Source organism: Sebastes umbrosus, chromosome 3, assembly GCF_015220745.1.
Source record: "Sebastes umbrosus isolate fSebUmb1 chromosome 3, fSebUmb1.pri, whole genome shotgun sequence".
NCBI lineage: Eukaryota > Metazoa > Chordata > Actinopteri > Perciformes > Sebastidae > Sebastes > Sebastes umbrosus.
The window spans coordinates 30,267,823-30,289,756 of NC_051271.1; the positions used below are offsets into that span (position 1 = coordinate 30,267,823).

Genomic DNA, 21,934 nt, shown 5'->3' on the forward strand with positions numbered 1-21,934 from the left:
AAACCGGGCCGTTTTTTTGTTTTTGCGAATTCCTTTTCTCATTATTCGTTTTTAATTTTTCGTTTTTAGTCACGTGGGTTTTCAGTTTTTTCGTTTTAAACCAAAAACGAAAAATGAAATCCCGTGATGCTCTGTTTGTTTTTTGTTTCCAAAGGAAAAACGAACAGAGCACCACTTGATTCCATTTTTAGTTACCCAGACCATCGGATAATACGAAGAAGTTAAACACTTAATCCAGACTAACAGTAACAGTTGAAGCTGCTAAATGCAGGAAGAACAGCTGGAAAAAGAAAAAACTCCAGATTTGTGAATGCGTAAATTAACAGATTTATTAATTTAACGGAACACTCAAAAGTCAGATATAGTCGTCTAGATATAAATAGCTTTTAGAAGTGTAATAAATGAATAGATTACATTTCTGTTTACCCTGTGATTAAAAGAATAAATATAAAAACATATTTCAAACACCCTCATCATAAATCCAGCTGTTCTATGTGAATATATATATATATATATATATGTATATATATATATATATATATATACATATCTGGAGTTTTTTCTTTCACCAGCTGTTCTTCCTGCATCTGGCAGCTTCAACTGTGTTACTTTTAGTCTGGATTAAGAGTTTAACTTCTTCGTATTTGTCTAATATCGTTTCTTCCTTTGTTAAATGTGTCTCCCTGTCTGTCAGTAGACTTGTCCATGTCTGTGATTGGTCAGATGCTGTAAACACCTTCATGTTCATGTGAACACTCACAGCCAGACTGATAAACTCTGGATTGATTTACTGAGTTGACTCTGAAATGTCAGTCATCACCATGGAAATCTCCAGCATCGCGCACCAGATGCTGGGGATTTACAACACAGGTAATCATGAAAACATTGAAACTCACAGAACCTGTAACATTTATATAATTTTGCTAATATATTGTCATACAGACGTCAACAACATAAAGTACATAGATTGTATTTAGGATCAAATAGACTCTTGTCTAGTCTATAAAACGGTAGAAATGTTCATTAGATTGTAAATTTTTGTATATTTATACATATAACTATTACATATATTTATTATTTTGACTTCAATCACCAGCTGGAACTGGAACTGGAACAGTTTGCTGTGTGACTGAAGCTGAAAAAACAAAGTTAACCTCAAAAGATGAACAGGAAACAGAAAACCACACCAGCAGCAGCGGAACTGGTGTTGCTCACAGTCTCGTAGTTTATTCCTGTGGTGCGACAGAAGAGACACAAGGTAATGTGGAAATACAGATAGTTGATATATTATATTAATCATGTTTATGTTTTTATTTTTGTGAAGAAATGTGGTGAGAATAATTTGGACTGTTTTATATTTAGTGGCTGACCAGAAACGAATAGAGACATGAAGTGAAATAAATAGAAAACAAATCAACAAACAACCAAACAACCAGGTTCCTCTGGAGTTTAGTTTATAGACTCGTTGTCTCTCTGTCTGTTTCTCCTGATCCTGACTTCACTCTGGATGTATTACTCATTTTAACTAGTCATGTGAATGATACAGAGACGACTACTCGTCTCCTGTTTTTTATAGTCTTTTGTGCAACACCAATGTGCAACAGCTCTGCAGCAGCTTAAATTAGTTTCGGTTTAGTTTTTCTAACTATTGAATATAAAAACACTCCATAGTGACCTCGTAGTAGTGATGGTGAGATGAAGCTTCATGAAGCACTGAAGCTCTCCAGCATATTGGTTTGCAAAACGCTTCATTTCAGGAGGCTTCATCTGGACTTCATGTGCTCATGAAACCACTTTGTCAAAGAGTATATGTTACAACCCGGAGTTGGTGTAGGGGTAAAGGAAGTAACATTGAGCCGATGTTATCAGGCAATCACTTGTTTATTTATGGTGATTGAAATTAAAGAAAAATAAAACATACAATAGTTTGAATTAATAATAAATGAAAACGAGGGTTTCGGGTGGCCGAAAAGGAGAAAACAAAGGCACACACCCTAGCCCTGAATAATCCCTAACCACAGACAAATTAAACAACTGCGCTATTCACAAATAAATATAACCACAAACGAGTACCTCAGACTAGTTAACAGCTCACACAACAATCTAAAGTCCACTGACTCCAGTTGGACCTGTACACATTCTAGTTAACATTACAACAATAATCGAGAGGCACAGGGAACAGATCAATGATAATCACTGCCCCCTTGGTCTAGTCACAGCTGGCCTTTAAATCTTTTCCACGCGGCACAGCCAGCTGGTGATTAGATAACCAGGTGGGACGCGTCAGAGGCAGGAGCACAGCAACATACAACAATACAAACAATAACGAACGGTCACTTCTGAGACCGTAACAGTATAAAACAGACAGATGTGTTCCAGATGTGTGGCAGTGGTTTAACCGGGCACAGGGCAGTGGATGTGATTGTGTAACTAAAGGAAAATTATGGTTTGGGAGACATTATTCTGTATTTCAGCTTCGGGCGTCTTCAATGACGTCACTTGTCTAAACACGAGCCTAAGCGCTTCAGACAACTTCCTTTGTTAACTCGACACATCACTCTACTAAGCACTTCCACACTGGTGTAAATGTTTCTAGGTGGGGCTGTGTTGCCACATCCTGTCAGTTTCAGCAAACATCTCGGTATGATTTAATGCAAAAGAGTGAAGGTATCAAAACCACATTACTACTTTACAGTTAAATAATCAACAATTATTTTATTCCAACAGGAGCAGTAAAGAATGCTTAGAACAACACAACAGTATAACATGTACTCAGTGGTGGAAAGTAACTAAGTACATTTACTCAAGTACTGTACTTAAGTACAATTTTTGAGGTACTTGTACTTTACTTGAGTATTTCCATGTTCTACTCCACTACATCTCAGAGGGAAATATTAGACTTTTAACTCCACTACATTGATTTAATAACTTTAGTTACTTTACAGATTCAGATTAATACAAAATATAATCAAGGAATAAATTATGATTTATTATTATAGATTAAACTACCCAGCAGTATATAATAATAATTATGTATTATTATAGATTAAACTACCCAGCAGTATATAAAGTCATTTATATCAGCTTTACCAGCTGCAACATTAAAGTGATGAACACATTAATGCATCAATAAGTATAATCCAATAATAAACATTATTCTGCATAATGTGTGCTTTTATGTTTGGTACTTTAAGTATATTCATATGCTAATACTTTTGCACTTTTAATTAAGAAGGGTTTTTAACCCTTACTTGTAACAGAGTATTTCTACATGGTAGTATTGCTACTTTTACTGAAGTACAAGATCTGAGTACTTCCAACACTGCATGTATTATGATACAATAATAAACATGTAATACAATACACCCTCTATTGGCTGGCTACCACTACTACCAAGTAGTGTCCTAGTGGTGTCCTAGTGGTGTCCTAGTAGTGTCCTAGTAGTGTCCTAGTAGTGTCCTAGTGGTGTCCTAGTGGTGTCCTAGTGGTATCCTAGTGGTGTCCTAATGGTGTCCTAGTGGTGTCCTAGTGGTGTCCTAGTAGTGTCCTAGTGGTGTCCTAGTGGTGTCCTAGTAGTGTCCTAGTGGTGTCCTAGTGGTGTCCTAGTAGTGTCCTAGTGGTGTCCTAGTGGTGTCCTAGTAGTGTCCTAGTGGTGTCCTAGTGGTGTCCTAGTAGTGTCCTAGTGGTGTCCTTCTAGTGTCCTAGTAGTGTCCTAGTGGTGTCCTAGTGGTATCCTTGTAGTGTCCTAGTGGTGTCCTAGTAGTGTCCTAGTGGTGTCCTAGTGGTGTCATAGTGGTGTCCTAGTGGTATCCTAGTGGTGTCCTAGTAGTGTCCTAGTGGTGCCCTAGTGGTGTCCTAGTAGTGTCCTAGTGGTGTCCTAGTGGTGTCCTAGTAGTGTCCTAGTGGTGTCCTAGTGGTGTCCTAGTAGTGTCCTAGTGGTGTCCTAGTAGTGTCCTAGTGGTGTCCTAGTAGTGTCCTAGTGGTGTCCTAGTGGTGTCCTAGTAGTGTCCTAGTGGTGTCCTAGCAGTGTCCTAGTAGTGTCCTAGTGGTGTCCTAGTAGTGTCCTAGTGGTGTCCTAGTAGTGTCCTAGTAGTGTCCTAGTGGTGTCCTAGTGGTGTCCTAGTGGTGTCCTAGTAGTGTCTTAGTGGTGTCCTAGTGGTGTCCTAGTGGTGTGCTAGTAGTATCCTAGTGGTGTCCTAGTGGTGTCCTAGTGGTGTCCTAGTAGTGTCCTAGTAGTGTCCTAGTGGTGTCCTAATGGTGTCCTAGTAGTGTCCTAGTGGTGTCCTAGTAGTGTCCTAGTGGTGTCCTAGTAGTGTCCTAGTGGTGTCCTAATGGTGTCCTAGTAGTGTCCTAGTAGTATCCTAATGGTGTCCTAGTAGTGTCCTAGTGGTGTCCTAGTGGTGTCCTAGTGGTGTCCTAGTAGTGTCCTAGTGGTGTCCTAGTGGTGTCCTAGTAGTGTCCTAGAGGTGTCCTAGTAGTGTCCTAGTAGTATCCTATAGGTGTCCTAGTAGTGCCCTAGTGGTGTCCTAGTGGTGTCCTAGTAGTGTCCTAGTGGTGTCCTTGTAGTGTCCTAGTAGTGTCCTAGTGGTGTCCTAGTGGTATCCTTGTAGTGTCCTAGTGGTGTCCTAGTAGTGTCCTAGTGGTGTCCTAGTGGTGTCCTAGTGGTGTCCTAGTGGTGTCCTAGTGGTGTCCTAGTAGTGTCCTAGTGGTGCCCTAGTGGTGTCCTAGTAGTGTCCTAGTGGTGTCCTAGTGGTGTCCTAGTAGTGTCCTAGTAGTGTCCTAGTGGTGTCCTAGTAGTGTCCTAGTGGTGTCCTAGTGGTGTCCTAGTAGTGTCCTAGTGGTGTCCTAGTAGTGTCCTAGTAGTGTCCTAGTGGTGTCCTAGTAGTGTCCTAGTGGTGTCCTAGTAGTGTCCTAGTAGTGTCCTAGTGGTGTCCTAGTGGTGTCCTAGTGGTGTCCTAGTAGTGTCTTAGTGGTGTCCTAGTGGTGTCCTAGTAGTGTCCTAGTGGTGTCCTAGTGGTGTCCTGATGGTGTCCTAGTAGTGTCCTAGAGGTGTCCTAGTGGTGTCCTAGTGGTGTGCTAGTAGTATCCTAATGGTGTCCAAGTGGTGTCCTAGTGGTGTCCTAGTAGTGTCCTAGTAGTGTCCTAGTGGTGTCCTAGTGGTGTCCTAGTAGTGTCCTAGTGGTGTCCTAGCAGTGTCCTAGTAGTGTCCTAGTGGTGTCCTAGTAGTGTCCTAGTGGTGTCCTAGTAGTGTCCTAGTAGTGTCCTAGTGGTGTCCTAGTGGTGTCCTAGTGGTGTCCTAGTAGTGTCTTAGTGGTGTCCTAGTGGTGTCCTAGTGGTGTGCTAGTAGTATCCTAATGGTGTCCAAGTGGTGTCCTAGTGGTGTCCTAGTAGTGTCCTAGTAGTGTCCTAGTGGTGTCCTAATGGTGTCCTAGTAGTGTCCTAGTGGTGTCCTAGTAGTGTCCTAGTGGTGTCCTAGTAGTGTCCTAGTGGTGTCCTAATGGTGTCCTAGTAGTGTCCTAGTAGTATCCTAATGGTGTCCTAGTAGTGTCCTAGTGGTGTCTTAGTGGTGTCCTAGTGGTGTCCTAGTAGTGTCCTTGTGGTGTCCTAATGGTGTCCTAGTAGTGTCCTAGAGGTGTCCTAGTAGTGTCCTAGTAGTATCCTATAGGTGTCCTAGTAGTGCCCTAGTGGTGTCCTAGTGGTGTCCTAGTAGTGTCCTAGTGGTGTCCTTGTAGTGTCCTAGTAGTGTCCTAGTGGTGTCCTAGTGGTATCCTTGTAGTGTCCTAGTGGTGTCCTAGTAGTGTCCTAGTGGTGTCCTAGTGGTGTCATAGTGGTGTCCTAGTGGTATCCTAGTGGTGTCCTAGTAGTGTCCTAGTGGTGCCCTAGTGGTGTCCTAGTAGTGTCCTAGTGGTGTCCTAGTGGTGTCCTAGTAGTGTCCTAGTAGTGTCCTAGTGGTGTCCTAGTAGTGTCCTAGTGGTGTCCTAGTGGTGTCCTAGTAGTGTCCTAGTGGTGTCCTAGTAGTGTCCTAGTAGTGTCCTAGTGGTGTCCTAGTAGTGTCCTAGTGGTGTCCTAGTAGTGTCCTAGTAGTGTCCTAGTGGTGTCCTAGTGGTGTCCTGATGGTGTCCTAGTAGTGTCCTAGAGGTGTCCTAGTGGTGTCCTAGTGGTGTGCTAGTAGTATCCTAATGGTGTCCAAGTGGTGTCCTAGTGGTGTCCTAGTAGTGTCCTAGTAGTGTCCTAGTGGTGTCCTAGTGGTGTCCTAGTAGTGTCCTAGTGGTGTCCTAGTAGTGTCCTAGTAGTGTCCTAGTGGTGTCCTAGTGGTGTCCTAGTAGTGTCCTAGTGGTGTCCTAGTAGTGTCCTAGTGGTGTCCTAGTGGTGTCCTAGAGGTGTCCTAGTAGTGTCCTAGTAGTGTCCTAGTGGTGTCCTAATGGTGTCCTAGTAGTGTCCCAGAGGTGTCCTAGTAGTGTCCTAGTAGTATCCTAATGGTGTCCTAGTAGTGTCCTAGTGGTGTCTTAGTGGTGTCCTAGTGGTGTCCTAGTAGTGTCCTTGTGGTGTCCTAGTAGTGTCCTAGAGGTGTCCTAGTAGTGTCCTAGTAGTATCCTATAGGTGTCCTAGTAGTGCCCTAGTGGTGTCCTAGTGGTGTCCTAGTAGTGTCCTAGTGGTGTCCTAATGGTGTCCTAGTAGTGTCCTAGTGGTGTCCTAGTGGTGTCCTAGTAACAACAATCACTGGAGACGTGTATAGAACGGTCTGATAACATTTGATGAGGAGGGAGTTGGAGATCTGATCTACAGAGTTCAACACTGTTGAACTCAAAGCAGATCATACTTCCTGTTCTTCCTCAGTTGTAAAAATCTAATCTACTAAAGTGGCTCCATCTTGTGTCAGAAGTACATTAGTGTTCCTGTCTTGGTGTCAGTCCACTGGTCAGTCATGTGTAATCAGTAGCACAGAGGAAGAAGTACTGTGAGGACTAAAGACAGACTGTAGATTGTCTCTGTTCTACCTGTAATAACTGAACTTGTATCTGATGTGTTTCTGTCTCCTGTCACAGGATGAAGATGATCTACAGCATCCTGCTGCTCCTCAGTCTGACCTCCTGTGTCTCTGGTTAGTTGACCTTCACTAGTGTCCTAGTGGTGTCCTAGTGGTGTCCTAGTGGTGTCCTAGTAGTGTCTTAGTGGTGTCCTAGTGGTGTCCTAGTGGTGTGCTAGTAGTATCCTAATGGTGTCCAAGTGGTGTCCTAGTGGTGTCCTAGTAGTGTCCTAGTAGTGTCCTAGCGGTGTCCTAATGGTGTCCTAGTAGTGTCCTAGTGGTGTCCTAGTAGTGTCCTAGTGGTGTCCTAGTGGTGTCCTAGTAGTGTCCTAGTGGTGTCCTAGTGGTGTCCTAGTAGTGTCCTAGTGGTGTCCTAGTGGTGTCCTAGTAGTGTCCTAGTGGTGTCCTAGTGGTGTCCTAGTAGTGTCCTAGTGGTGTCCTAGTGGTGTCCTAGTAGTGTCCTAGTGGTGTCCTTCTAGTGTCCTAGTAGTGTCCTAGTGGTGTCCTAGTGGTATCCTTGTAGTGTCCTAGTGGTGTCCTAGTAGTGTCCTAGTGGTGTCCTAGTGGTGTCATAGTGGTGTCCTAGTGGTATCCTAGTGGTGTCCTAGTAGTGTCCTAGTGGTGCCCTAGTGGTGTCCTAGTAGTGTCCTAGTGGTGTCCTAGTGGTGTCCTAGTAGTGTTCTAGTGGTGTCCTAGTGGTGTCCTAGTAGTGTCCTAGTGGTGTCCTAGTAGTGTCCTAGTGGTGTCCTAGTAGTGTCCTAGTGGTGTCCTAGTGGTGTCCTAGTAGTGTCCTAGTGGTGTCCTAGCAGTGTCCTAGTAGTGTCCTAGTGGTGTCCTAGTAGTGTCCTAGTGGTGTCCTAGTAGTGTCCTAGTAGTGTCCTAGTGGTGTCCTAGTGGTGTCCTAGTGGTGTCCTAGTAGTGTCTTAGTGGTGTCCTAGTGGTGTCCTAGTGGTGTGCTAGTAGTATCCTAATGGTGTCCAAGTGGTGTCCTAGTGGTGTCCTAGTAGTGTCCTAGTAGTGTCCTAGTGGTGTCCTAGTGGTGTCCTAGTAGTGTCCTAGTGGTGTCCTAGTAGTGTCCTAGTGGTGTCCTAGTAGTGTCCTAGTGGTGTCCTAGTGGTGTCCTAGTAGTGTCCTAGTAGTATCCTAATGGTGTCCTAGTAGTGTCCTAGTGGTGTCTTAGTGGTGTCCTAGTGGTGTCCTAGTAGTGTCCTTGTGGTGTCCTAATGGTGTCCTAGTAGTGTCCTAGAGGTGTCCTAGTAGTGTCCTAGTAGTATCCTATAGGTGTCCTAGTAGTGCCCTAGTGGTGTCCTAGTGGTGTCCTAGTAGTGTCCTAGTGGTGTCCTAGTAGTGTCCTAGTAGTGTCCTAGTGGTGTCCTAGTGGTGTCCTTGTAGTGTCCTAGTGGTGTCCTAGTAGTGTCCTAGTGGTGTCCTAGTGGTGTCATAGTGGTGTCCTAGTGGTATCCTAGTGGTGTCCTAGTAGTGTCCTAGTGGTGCCCTAGTGGTGTCCTAGTAGTGTCCTAGTGGTGTCCTAGTGGTGTCCTAGTAGTGTCCTAGTAGTGTCCTAGTGGTGTCCTAGTAGTGTCCTAGTGGTGTCCTAGTGGTGTCCTAGTAGTGTCCTAGTGGTGTCCTAGTAGTGTCCTAGTAGTGTCCTAGTGGTGTCCTAGTAGTGTCCTAGTGGTGTCCTAGTAGTGTCCTAGTAGTGTCCTAGTGGTGTCCTAGTGGTGTCCTAGTGGTGTCCTAGTAGTGTCCTAGTGGTGTCCTAGTAGTGTCCTAGTAGTGTCCTAGTGGTGTCCTAGTGGTGTCCTGATGGTGTCCTAGTAGTGTCCTAGAGGTGTCCTAGTGGTGTCCTAGTGGTGTGCTAGTAGTATCCTAATGGTGTCCAAGTGGTGTCCTAGTGGTGTCCTAGTAGTGTCCTAGTAGTGTCCTAGTGGTGTCCTAGTGGTGTCCTAGTAGTGTCCTAGTGGTGTCCTAGCAGTGTCCTAGTAGTGTCCTAGTGGTGTCCTAGTAGTGTCCTAGTGGTGTCCTAGTAGTGTCCTAGTAGTGTCCTAGTGGTGTCCTAGTGGTGTCCTAGTGGTGTCCTAGTAGTGTCTTAGTGGTGTCCTAGTGGTGTCCTAGTGGTGTGCTAGTAGTATCCTAGTGGTGTCCAAGTGGTGTCCTAGTGGTGTCCTAGTAGTGTCCTAGTAGTGTCCTAGTGGTGTCCTAATGGTGTCCTAGTAGTGTCCTAGTGGTGTCCTAGTAGTGTCCTAGTGGTGTCCTAGTAGTGTCCTAGTGGTGTCCTAGTGGTGTCCTAGTAGTGTCCTAGTAGTATCCTAATGGTGTCCTAGTAGTGTCCTAGTGGTGTCTTAGTGGTGTCCTAGTGGTGTCCTAGTAGTGTCCTTGTGGTGTCCTAATGGTGTCCTAGTAGTGTCCTAGAGGTGTCCTAGTAGTGTCCTAGTAGTATCCTATAGGTGTCCTAGTAGTGCCCTAGTGGTGTCCTAGTGGTGTCCTAGTAGTGTCCTAGTGGTGTCCTTGTAGTGTCCTAGTAGTGTCCTAGTGGTGTCCTAGTGGTGTCCTTGTAGTGTCCTAGTGGTGTCCTAGTAGTGTCCTAGTGGTGTCCTAGTGGTGTCATAGTGGTGTCCTAGTGGTATCCTAGTGGTGTCCTAGTAGTGTCCTAGTGGTGTCCTAGTGGTGTCCTAGTAGTGTCCTAGTGGTGTCCTAGTGGTGTCCTAGTAGTGTCCTAGTAGTGTCCTAGTGGTGTCCTAGTAGTGTCCTAGTGGTGTCCTAGTGGTGTCCTAGTAGTGTCCTAGTGGTGTCCTAGTAGTGTCCTAGTAGTGTCCTAGTGGTGTCCTAGTAGTGTCCTAGTGGTGTCCTAGTAGTGTCCTAGTAGTGTCCTAGTGGTGTCCTAGTGGTGTCCTAGTGGTGTCCTAGTAGTGTCTTAGTGGTGTCCTAGTGGTGTCCTAGTAGTGTCCTAGTGGTGTCCTAGTGGTGTCCTGATGGTGTCCTAGTAGTGTCCTAGAGGTGTCCTAGTGGTGTCCTAGTGGTGTGCTAGTAGTATCCTAATGGTGTCCAAGTGGTGTCCTAGTGGTGTCCTAGTAGTGTCCTAGTAGTGTCCTAGTGGTGTCCTAATGGTGTCCTAGTAGTGTCCTAGTGGTGTCCTAGTAGTGTCCTAGTAGTGTCCTAGTGGTGTCCTAATGGTGTCCTAGTAGTGTCCTAGTGGTGTCCTAGTAGTGTCCTAGTGGTGTCCTAGTGGTGTCCTAGAGGTGTCCTAGTAGTGTCCTAGTAGTGTCCTAGTGGTGTCCTAATGGTGTCCTAGTAGTGTCCCAGAGGTGTCCTAGTAGTGTCCTAGTAGTATCCTAATGGTGTCCTAGTAGTGTCCTAGTGGTGTCTTAGTGGTGTCCTAGTGGTGTCCTAGTAGTGTCTTAGTGGTGTCCTAGTGGTGTCCTAGTGGTGTGCTAGTAGTATCCTAATGGTGTCCAAGTGGTGTCCTAGTGGTGTCCTAGTGGTGTGCTAGTAGTATCCTAATGGTGTCCAAGTGGTGTCCTAGTGGTGTCCTAGTAGTGTCCTAGTAGTGTCCTAGTGGTGTCCTAATGGTGTCCTAGTAGTGTCCTAGTGGTGTCCTAGTAGTGTCCTAGTGGTGTCCTAGTAGTGTCCTAGTGGTGTCCTAATGGTGTCCTAGTAGTGTCCTAGTAGTGTCCTAATGGTGTCCTAGTAGTGTCCTAGTGGTGTCTTAGTGGTGTCCTAGTGGTGTCCTAGTAGTGTCCTTGTGGTGTCCTAATGGTGTCCTAGTAGTGTCCTAGAGGTGTCCTAGTAGTGTCCTAGTAGTATCCTATAGGTGTCCTAGTAGTGCCCTAGTGGTGTCCTAGTGGTGTCCTAGTAGTGTCCTAGTGGTGTCCTTGTAGTGTCCTAGTAGTGTCCTAGTGGTGTCCTAGTGGTATCCTTGTAGTGTCCTAGTGGTGTCCTAGTAGTGTCCTAGTGGTGTCCTAGTGGTGTCATAGTGGTGTCCTAGTGGTATCCTAGTGGTGTCCTAGTAGTGTCCTAGTGGTGCCCTAGTGGTGTCCTAGTAGTGTCCTAGTGGTGTCCTAGTGGTGTCCTAGTAGTGTCCTAGTAGTGTCCTAGTGGTGTCCTAGTAGTGTCCTAGTGGTGTCCTAGTGGTGTCCTAGTAGTGTCCTAGTGGTGTCCTAGTAGTGTCCTAGTAGTGTCCTAGTGGTGTCCTAGTAGTGTCCTAGTGGTGTCCTAGTAGTGTCCTAGTAGTGTCCTAGTGGTGTCCTAGTGGTGTCCTAGTGGTGTCCTAGTAGTGTCCTAGTGGTGTCCTAGTGGTGTCCTAGTAGTGTCCTAGTGGTGTCCTAGTGGTGTCCTGATGGTGTCCTAGTAGTGTCCTAGAGGTGTCCTAGTGGTGTCCTAGTGGTGTGCTAGTAGTATCCTAATGGTGTCCAAGTGGTGTCCTAGTGGTGTCCTAGTAGTGTCCTAGTAGTGTCCTAGTGGTGTCCTAATGGTGTCCTAGTAGTGTCCTAGTGGTGTCCTAGTAGTGTCCTAGTAGTGTCCTAGTGGTGTCCTAGTGGTGTCCTAGTAGTGTCCTAGTGGTGTCCTAGTAGTGTCCTAGTGGTGTCCTAGTGGTGTCCTAGTGGTGTCCTAGTAGTGTCCTAGTAGTGTCCTAGTGGTGTCCTAATGGTGTCCTAGTAGTGTCCCAGAGGTGTCCTAGTAGTGTCCTAGTAGTATCCTAATGGTGTCCTAGTAGTGTCCTAGTGGTGTCTTAGTGGTGTCCTAGTGGTGTCCTAGTAGTGTCCTAGTGGTGTCCTAGTAGTGTCCTAGAGGTGTCCTAGTAGTGTCCTAGTAGTATCCTATAGGTGTCCTAGTAGTGCCCTAGTGGTGTCCTAGTGGTGTCCTAGTAGTGTCCTAGTGGTGTCCTAGTGGTGTCCTAGTAGTGTCCTAGTGGTGTCCTAGTGGTGTCCTAGTAACAACAATCACTGGAGACGTGTATAGAACGGTCTGATAACATTTGATGAGGAGGGAGTTGGAGATCTGATCTACAGAGTTCAACACTGTTGAACTCAAAGCAGATCATACTTCCTGTTCTTCCTCAGTTGTAAAAATCTAATCTACTAAAGTGGCTCCATCTTGTGTCAGAAGTACATTAGTGTTCCTGTCTTGGTGTCAGTCCACTGGTCAGTCATGTGTAATCAGTAGCACAGAGGAAGAAGTACTGTGAGGACTAAAGACAGACTGTAGATTGTCTCTGTTCTACCTGTAATAACTGAACTTGTATCTGATGTGTTTCTGTCTCCTGTCACAGGATGAAGATGATCTACAGCATCCTGCTGCTCCTCAGTCTGACCTCCTGTGTCTCTGGTTAGTTGACCTTCACTAGTGTCCTAGTGGTGTCCTAGTGGTGTCCTAGTGGTGTCCTAGTAGTGTCTTAGTGGTGTCCTAGTGGTGTCCTAGTGGTGTGCTAGTAGTATCCTAATGGTGTCCAAGTGGTGTCCTAGTGGTGTCCTAGTAGTGTCCTAGTAGTGTCCTAGCGGTGTCCTAATGGTGTCCTAGTAGTGTCCTAGTGGTGTCCTAGTAGTGTCCTAGTGGTGTCCTAGTAGTGTCCTAGTAGTGTCCTAGTGGTGTCCTAATGGTGTCCTAGTAGTGTCCTAGTAGTATCCTAATGGTGTCCTAGTAGTGTCCTAGTGGTGTCTTAGTGGTGTCCTAGTGGTGTCCTAGTAGTGTCCTTGTGGTGTCCTAATGGTGTCCTAGTAGTGTCCTAGAGGTGTCCTAGTAGTGTCCTAGTAGTATCCTATAGGTGTCCTAGTAGTGCCCTAGTGGTGTCCTAGTGGTGTCCTAGTAGTGTCCTAGTGGTGTCCTAGTAGTGTCCTAGTAGTGTCCTAGTGGTGTCCTAGTGGTGTCCTAGTGGTGTCCTAGTAGTGTCTTAGTGGTGTCCTAGTGGTGTCCTAGTAGTGTCCTAGTAGTGTCCTAGTGGTGTCCTGATGGTGTCCTAGTAGTGTCCTAGAGGTGTCCTAGTGGTGTCCTAGTGGTGTGCTAGTAGTATCCTAATGGTGTCCAAGTGGTGTCCTAGTGGTGTCCTAGTAGTGTCCTAGTAGTGTCCTAGTGGTGTCCTAATGGTGTCCTAGTAGTGTCCTAGTGGTGTCCTAGTAGTGTCCTAGTAGTGTCCTAGTGGTGTCCTAATGGTGTCCTAGTAGTGTCCTAGTGGTGTCCTAGTAGTGTCCTAGTGGTGTCCTAGTGGTGTCCCAGAGGTGTCCTAGTAGTGTCCTAGTAGTGTCCTAGTGGTGTCCTAATGGTGTCCTAGTAGTGTCCTAGAGGTGTCCTAGTAGTGTCCTAGTAGTATCCTAATGGTGTCCTAGTAGTGTCCTAGTGGTGTCTTAGTGGTGTCCTAGTGGTGTCCTAGTAGTGTCCTTGTGGTGTCCTAGTAGTGTCCTAGAGGTGTCCTAGTAGTGTCCTAGTAGTATCCTATAGGTGTCCTAGTAGTGCCCTAGTGGTGTCCTAGTGGTGTCCTAGTAGTGTCCTAGTGGTGTCCTAATGGTGTCCTAGTAGTGTCCTAGTGGTGTCCTAGTGGTGTCCTAGTAACAACAATCACTGGAGACGTGTATAGAACGGTCTGATAACATTTGATGAGGAGGGAGTTGGAGATCTGATCTACAGAGTTCAACACTGTTGAACTCAAAGCAGATCATACTTCCTGTTCTTCCTCAGTTGTAAAAATCTAATCTACTAAAGTGGCTCCATCTTGTGTCAGAAGTACATTAGTGTTTCTGTCTTGGTGTCAGTCCACTGGTCAGTCATGTGTAATCAGTAGCACAGAGGAAGAAGTACTGTGAGGACTAAAGACAGACTGTAGATTGTCTCTGTTCTACCTGTAATAACTGAACTTGTATCTGATGTGTTTCTGTCTCCTCTCACAGGATGAAGATGATCTACAGCATCCTGCTGCTCCTCAGTCTGACCTCCTGTGTCTCTGGTTAGTTGACCTTCACTTTATTATCCACAAACACTAAATACACTTTCAGACAAACATCTCTAGATGGAGTTTGACATGTTCAAGTTGTCAGTTTGTCTGCTGCTCACTTTCCCTCTCTGTCTCCTCTACAGGACCATTTGAATTGAATGTGAAACAGACCTCCTATCAGGCAGAGGAGAACCACAACATCACACTGGAGTGGATGTTCACACCCAGAACCAACAGTTCCCCCAAATCACTATTTATCTACTGTGAACTGTCGGCTGATCTCAAAGCCTCAGTCCTGTTTCATCTCCATGAAGGTGTTGAGGTCCCAGAGTCTCAGGATGAACAGTTTACAGGACGAGTCCAGTGGGACAAAGACGTCCTCAGAGACGGACGAATCAGTCTTCACATGTCCAGACTCAGGATTAATGACTCTGGTTGGTACCAGTGTGACGTGCGGACAGGTTATGGTAGTGGCTCTAGGATATGTCGCCTCAATGTCACAGGTGAGTTGATTCAGTAGAACTCAGTCAGTGAAACCAGACTAAGAGTCTACAGCCCTGCTAGTGCTAAACACATCTTAGTTTAGCATGTTAGCATGCTGCAGGGGTCATACTGGTTAGCTAGCATAGCTAGCTAGTATAAAAGTAGTCTCAGCTTCATCCCTGCTGGAGCTGTACCAAAGAACACATATTACTAAGAAGTGAAAGTCAACTGGTCGTTCCATTACAACGTCAGCTCCCAGCAGCAGAGCTATGCTTCCGCCATTTTGGACTGAAAGCGACTACCAGACGCAGTAAAACGTACGTCATGGCTACCGCTGATGAAGACTAGGATCATATTTAGTCTTTCTTTTGTCAGTCTGCTGGATTTATTTTGTTTCCTGTTTCAGTAAAATGGTTCCACTTCAGACAATCAGACACATTTTATTTTCTGTCCTTTACAGCAGCTGCTGATGAGCCCAAACCTCCGACACCAACAATGAGACCACAACCAGAGAGTCGGGGAAGGATCGTCCTCTACGTTGTACTGACAGCAGCTCTACTGGCTCTCTGTGCTGGACTCTTCTTTGCCTTCAGTCATAAACGTACTCGTAGGCCTTGTGGAGGAAACAATGAAACAGACGTACAACCGAATCTAAATGACCCGGGGGAGGATATACCTCTGGAGGATTACAGAGAGAGGAGATGATAGTGGCATTGTCAATATGAGCAAAAATATAAAATGTCACAGAATGATGCATGTTTTTGAGATACAGTGTAAATATAGAACACACAGCATTTTTAGCTTTATAAAATGTTTAACTATGTTGTATGTGTAAGGCAGTAGTCCCCATCCAGATCCCCATCCAGAATGGAGCAATTATCCATGTTTGTCCCTTACAGGACACCGTAGTTCTGAAATTGATGGTGCATCCCAAAGCTCTTATTTGTCGTTTCCTCGCTCCTCGCTCCTCGATTGAACCGGAAGTTGTTCTGGTGCGCCATCTTGAAGAACGTCCCAAAGCTCTTATTTCTGCACCGAGGAGCGAGGATTGAGGATAAACCAGTGCATCCTTCACGGAAGTCTTTTACCGACCGACACGCCCCCTTATTGGATATCAGTTACTGATTGGACGCTGCTGCCGACCGCACTGATCTGATAACTTTACCTCTCAACATCATGGAGTTTTATACCGGAGTGAAGACAGATCACATATTAAAGGTTTTATATTTTAGTTGTCTTCTGATTCACCGTCTAGTTATAATCTGTGTTAACTGAAGCTCTGAACAGCAGCAGAAGGACCTGCAGTATCTCTGCTTCTTCCTTCAGTGAAGCAGTCTGTCACTGAAAGAGCTTTATAAAACCTGTGTAATCAGTAGCACAGAGGAAGAAGTACTGTGAGGACTAAAGACAGACTGTAGATTGTCTCTGTTCTACCTGTAATAACTGAACTTGTATCTGATGTGTTTCTGTCTCCTGTCACAGGATGAAGATGATCTACAGCATCCTGCTGCTCCTCAGTCTGACCTCCTGTGTCTCTGGTTAGTTGACCTTCACTTTATTATCCACAAACACTAAATACACTTTCAGACAAACATCTCTAGATGGAGTTTGACATGTTCAAGTTGTCAGTTTGTCTGCTGCTCACTTTCCCTCTCTGTCTCCTCTACAGGACCATTTGAATTGAATGTGAAACAGACCTCCTATCAGGCAGAGGAGAACCACAACATCACACTGGAGTGGATGTTCACACCCAGAACCGGCAGTTCCTCCAAATCACTTTATATCTACTGTGAACTGTCGGCTGATCTCAAAGCCTCAGTCCTGTTTCATCTCCTTGAAGGTGTTGAGGTCCCAGAGTCTCAGGATGAACAGTTTACAGGACGAGTCCAGTGGGACAAAGACGTCCTCAGAGACGGACGAATCAGTCTTCACATGTCCAGACTCAGGATTAATGACTCTGGTTGGTACCAGTGTGACGTGCGGACAGGTTATGGTAGTGGCTCTAGGATATGTCGCCTCAATGTCACAGGTGAGTTGATTCAGTAGAACTCAGTCAGTGAAACCAGACTAAGAGTCTACAGCCCTGCTAGTGCTAAACACATCTTAGTTTAGCATGTTAGCATGCTGCAGGGGTCATACTGGTTAGCTAGCATAGCTAGCTAGTATAAAAGTAGTCTCAGCTTCATCCCTGCTGGAGCTGTACCAAAGAACACATATTACTAAGAAGTGAAAGTCAACTGGTCGTTCCATTACAACGTCAGCTCCCAGCAGCAGAGCTACGCTTCCGCCATTTTGGACTGAAAGCGACTACCAGACGCAGTAAAACGTACGTCATGGCTACCGCTGATGAAGACTAGGATCATATTTAGTCTTTCTTTTGTCAGTCTGCTGGATTTATTTTGTTTCCTGTTTCAGTAAAATGGTTCCACTTCAGACAATCAGACATACACTACATAGAGTCTTATCCAGCAGGCCGGGTCACCCTGCCAGTGGGCTCGCCATTGTACGTGGGCGTCTCTGTAGAGGAGAGAGATCCAAGCTTTGCAGTTGTTCTGGAGGACTGCTACGCCACTCACTCATCAAACCCTGATGATTCCAAGCAATACCCTCTCATCCAGAACAAGTAGGTATCCCTCTTGAGCCTCAGCAGATGGTTTGTGTAGTAAAATGGAAATGGGAAAAAGTTTAAGGTGTAGTGATGTGTAATGGTCTTGATCCTCTCTCCCAGGTGTCCTGCTGACCGCCGACAGGTGTCAGTGGTTGAGAGCGGCTCATCCCTCCGGGCTCGTTTCTCCGTGCTGTTCTTCCTGCTCCAGAATGAATACAGAGACGTTTACCTTCACTGCAGCCTCAGCCTGTGTGACTGGAGGAGCTCCTCTTGTGTTCCAGTAGGTCACACATTTCACTTCATCATCTTATCAATCCATAATCAATGCCAATAAACATTAGATTTTGATGGTGTTTTTTCCACCCTCTCCCACCATGTAGCCTTGCACAAGAAGGACCTACCGCTCTGTATCCAACTCTGATCCCCTGACTGCCCTCACCATTGGACCAATCATTTGTGAGTATGAGTTACAATTTGGTCTCAGGGCTGATGTCCCAACATGATGAATTATATGGAATTAATAACAATGTTTTTTCTCTCTCTTTCATATTTATCTTCAGGGGACAAGTCACCTGAGTGAGCTGGTAACATGCAGTAATAATTCAAACACATTTACTATACTGATTAATTTTTCATTAATGAGACATAAGATTATGAAAACTGGTGTAACATTATATAATAAATCTTACCACGCTTTGTATCATTCCTCAATTCTATTGCCTTGGTAATGTTTGTGTTATTAAATACCAATCAAAAAGAAACTATAGGAGTTATAATGAAAGTGAAGTGAAGTTTTAAAAGATTTTTTTGCATTTGTTTAAAATGATTTTTTTTTTCTGTAACTTGGCCTATAGGAATCATTTTTCAAAACAAAAGCATGGATCATTCTTTAGATCCAATGACAAATTTTCCATATTATAGTGTGCAACTAATATGTGTATATGTGGTATAAAATCAAAGAAAAACAAAATGCTGTACCTTGGTAGAATATGCAAATAAAATGTAAAAATTGCAACCATGACACATGGCTTTGGTGTTTGGTCCATTACTGAAATGTCTCAACAACTATTTGATGAATTGCCGTTACATTTGGCACAGCTATCCATGGTGGCCAGAGGATGAAATACAGTATAATAACTCTGGTGAACCTCTGACTTTTCCTCTGGCGCCACCATGAGGTTGACATTAGTGCATGAGAGTGAAATGTCTCAACAACTTTTGGCATCAGGTCTCACATTAAAGGTACAGTGTGTGGGATTGGGTGGCATCTAGCGGTGTGGTTGCAGATTGCAACCAACTGAGTACCTCTCCACTTACTCCTCCCTTTCCAAGACTGTGGAAACGTGAGCAACTGAGTGCAAAACCATTGTAATGCCATTCGCCTCGCTCAGAGGCCTTCCTTACCATAACAACACTACTTTAGGAGCAACAGAAATCAGACGGCGGCTGGCAGTACCACGGTTTTGCGCTCTGCGGCTCACGTTACCGCAGTTTCACAAGCGTGTTGGAGGACTATGGCGGCTTTCAGATAACGTAAAAACCCGAAAGGCTCTCTGTCAGCCAGTGTTTGGTTTGTCCGTTCTGGGCTACTGTAGAAACATGGCGGAGCAACATGGTGGACTCAGTGAAGAGGACCCGCTCCCTAAGGGCTCATTCTAAGCTAAGAAAAACACAACTATTCTTAATTACAGGTGATCATACACTGATGAAAACATAGTTATGAATATCATATTTCATTTCTGCTAATAGAGCCCCGAAATGTTGCACACTGCAGCTTCAACCAAGCAAAATCTTGAGTGTTCTTGTTGGGCTGAGTCCTTTATCCTTACCTAATGGATCCCCATTAGCTGATACCAATTGCACCAGCTAGTCTTCCTGGGGTCTGAAATCAAGTACATTACATACATACTATATACAACATCATATTTGTGTTACACTAATAACATTAAAATTTTCCAAACATATATAAATTTCACATTCATACACATCTTCCACAACCATTAAGCCTCAAGGCCCATCATCAGGGAAAAGGAACTAAAGAAAAAACATACATAACCAACACTGGGCAGCAGTAATGTATTCTTATATGGTATTTGAATGAGGATTTGTTGAGGATTGACGGATGTAAAAAGGGCAGCTATTCCAATGATTGATGGCACGATAAATTACCGTTTTGTTAAGGCATTCGATTTTGGGTGAGGTAACATGATTTGGCCATCACCTGTTGTTCCAGTGAAATGACTGTGATCGCTCTGCATTTGGTAATTTGACTGTATAAAAACTCGGGTTTAGTAGAATTAATGCTGTTACTAAAGAATGTCTCTCCACCCTGATCATGTTTTATTTAAACTGCTGTAAGGTAAATTAAGTGATTAACCACTGTGTTTGTTTGTTCACCCTCCAGCTGAAGGTCACAGTACACACAGGCTCTACACTCTAGGAAACTCATAATAATGGCCAGTGTATGCAGGGGGGCGTTTCAGTTCACTTTTTGATTGACAGACCTAGCACCCCGAAATGTTGCACACTGCAGCTTTAACTAAGCAAAATCTTGAGTGTTCTTGTTGGGCTGAGTCCTTTATCCTTATTTCATGATATGTCCGATGCAGATTTCATACGTAATAAGCACAGAAGAAAACATTTATGCAATAAAATTTATTTTATTAAACAGATTTACAGACATGAAATCATGCCTGCCTAATGCCACAGAGTTACAGAAGTGGACAAAATTGTTGGTACCCTTCCGTTAAAGAAAGAAAAACCCACAATGGTCACTGAAATAACTTGAAACTGACAAAAGTAATAATAAATAAAAATGTACTGAAAATTAACTAATGAAAATCAGACATTGCTTTTGAATTGTGGTTCAACAGAATCATTTTAAAAAGCAAACTAATGAAACTGGCCTAGACAAAAATGATGGTACCCTTAACTTAATTTTTGTTGCACAACAGTTTGAAGCACTCACTGCAATCAAGCGATTTCTGTAACTCTCAATGAGACTTCTGCACCTGTCGACAGGTATGTTGGCCCACTCCTCGTGAGCAAACTGCTCCAGCTGTCTCAGGTTTGAAGGGTGCCTTCTCCAAATGCATGTTTCAGCTCCTTCCACAGATGTTCAATAGGATTTAGATCAGGGCTCATAGAAGGCCACTTCAGAATAGTCCAATGTTTTGTTCTTAGCCATTCTTGGGTGTTTTTAGCTGTGTTTTGGGTCATTATCCTGTTTGAGGATCCGTGACCTGCGACTGAGACCAAGCTTTCTGACACTGGGCAGCACATTTCACTCCAGAATGCCTTGATTGTGTTCAGATTTCATTGCACCCTGTACAGATTCAAGACACCCTGTGCCAGATGCAGCAAAGCAGCCCCATAACATAACCGAGCCTCCTCGTTTCACATTAGGTACAGTGTTCTTTTCTTTGGATGCTTCATATTTGCGTCTGTGAACATAGAGCTGATGTGACTTGCCAAAAAGCTCCAGTTTTGTCTCATCTGTCCAAAGGACATTCTCCCAGAAGCTTTGTGGCTTTTCAATATGCATTTTGGCAAATTCCAGTCTCGTTTTTTATGATTTGGTGTCCTCCTGGGTCGTCTTCCATTAAGTCCACTTTGGCTCAAACAGCGACGGATGGTGCGATCTGACGCTGATGTACCTTGACCTTGGAGTTCACCTCTAATCTCTTTGGAAATTGTTCTGGGCTCTTTGGTTACCATTCGTATTATCCGTCTCTTCAATTTGTCATCAATTTTCCTCTTGCGGCCACGTCCAGGGAGGTTGGCTACAGTCCCGTGGACCTTAAACTTCTGAATAATATGTGCAGCTGTAGTCACAGGAACGTCAAGCTGCTTGGAGATGGTCTTATAGCCTTTACCTTTAACATGAAGGTCTATAATGTTCTTTCTGATCTCCTGAGACAACTCTCTCCTTAGCTTTCTGTGGTCCATGTTCAGTGTGGTACACACCATGATGCCAAACAGCACAGTGACTACTTTTCACCCTTTAAATAGGCAGACTGACTGATTACAAGTTTGAAGACACCTGTGATGCTAATTACAGGACATACCTTAGTTTAATATGTCCCTATGGTCAAATTATTTTACATCTTTTCTAGGGGTACCATCATTATTGTCCAGGCCAGTTTCATTAGTTTATTTATTATTACTTTTGTCAGTTTCAAGTTATTTCAGTGACCATTGTGGGTTTTTCTTTCTTTAACGGAAGGGTACCAACAATTTTGTCCACGTGTGTATATTCAAACACAAGTCTCTCAACTATCTGACTCATCACTTATTTGTCCGAGATTTTAACTCTCCGCAAGCATAACAGGGCTTTGCGGTCATCGGGTCAACTTTTTTTAGAAGTCCCGAGGTCGAGGTATAAGCTGTGGGGTGATCGTGCTTTTGCTGTCGCTGCTCCTAAACTATGGAACAAGTTACCCCCTGATATACGCACTGACCTAGTACCTTTTAAATCTAAGCTCAAGACTTTTCTATTTAGATTGGCTTTTAATACAGACGTAGGCAAAATCGTTGGTACCCTTCTGTTAAAGAAAGAAAAACCAACAATGGTCACTGAAATAACTTGAAACTGACAAAAGTAATAATAAATAAAAATTCACTGAAAATTAACTAATGAAAATCAGATATTGTTTTTGAATTATGGTTCAGCAGAATCATTTAAAAAAACAAACTAATGAAACTGGCCTAGACAAAAATGATGGTACCCTTAACTTAATATTTAGTTGCACAACCTTTTGAGGCAATTACTGCAATCAAGTGATTTCTGTAACTCTCAATGAGACTTCTGCACCTGTTGACAGGTATGTTGGCCCACTCCTCGTGAGCAAACTGCTCCAGCTGTCTCAGGTTTGAAGGGTGCCTTCTCCAGACT

At 44.3% G+C, this 21,934-nt stretch overlaps 1 protein-coding gene and 1 long non-coding RNA gene across 6 annotated transcripts; both read left to right on the forward strand.

The window, feature by feature from the left end:
* Positions 1-1,088: 1,088 nt before the first annotated feature.
* LOC119485495 lies at positions 1,089-15,603 on the forward strand. Of its 5 annotated transcripts, XM_037765137.1 has the most exons (5): positions 1,092-1,258; positions 7,047-7,102; positions 12,297-12,352; positions 14,093-14,452; positions 14,893-15,603. In XM_037765137.1, exons 3-5 carry the CDS (start codon positions 12,298-12,300, stop codon positions 15,135-15,137), a joined length of 660 nt encoding a protein of 219 aa, XP_037621065.1. In that variant the 5' UTR covers positions 1,092-1,258; positions 7,047-7,102; position 12,297; the 3' UTR covers positions 15,138-15,603. The 5 variants fall into 5 exon arrangements, with proteins under 5 accessions (XP_037621066.1, XP_037621065.1, XP_037621064.1 ...); XM_037765138.1 differs by lacking the exon at positions 12,297-12,352 and having other exon boundaries at positions 1,089-1,258; XM_037765136.1 differs by lacking the exons at positions 1,092-1,258; positions 7,047-7,102 and having other exon boundaries at positions 12,241-12,352.
* A 1,319-nt stretch (positions 15,604-16,922) lies between these two features.
* On the forward strand, positions 16,923-17,648 carry LOC119485497. Its single transcript, XR_005206282.1, has 4 exons — positions 16,923-17,055; positions 17,161-17,320; positions 17,421-17,496; positions 17,601-17,648. It is a non-coding gene; the product is annotated as an uncharacterized LOC119485497 (long non-coding RNA).
* The last annotated feature ends 4,286 nt before the right edge of the window (positions 17,649-21,934 follow it).

Bases quoted from the DNA above. Each gene is read 5' to 3' on its own strand.
- LOC119485495 (XM_037765138.1), top strand. From the start codon at position 7,048: ATGAAGATGATCTACAGCATCCTGCTGCTCCTCAGTCTGACCTCCTGT. The intron at 7,103-14,092 runs GTTAGTTGACCT...TCTCCTCTACAG, and splicing joins TCTGACCTCCTGTGTCTCTG to GACCATTTGAATTGAATGTG. The intron at 14,453-14,892 runs GTGAGTTGATTC...TGTCCTTTACAG, and splicing joins ATGTCGCCTCAATGTCACAG to CAGCTGCTGATGAGCCCAAA.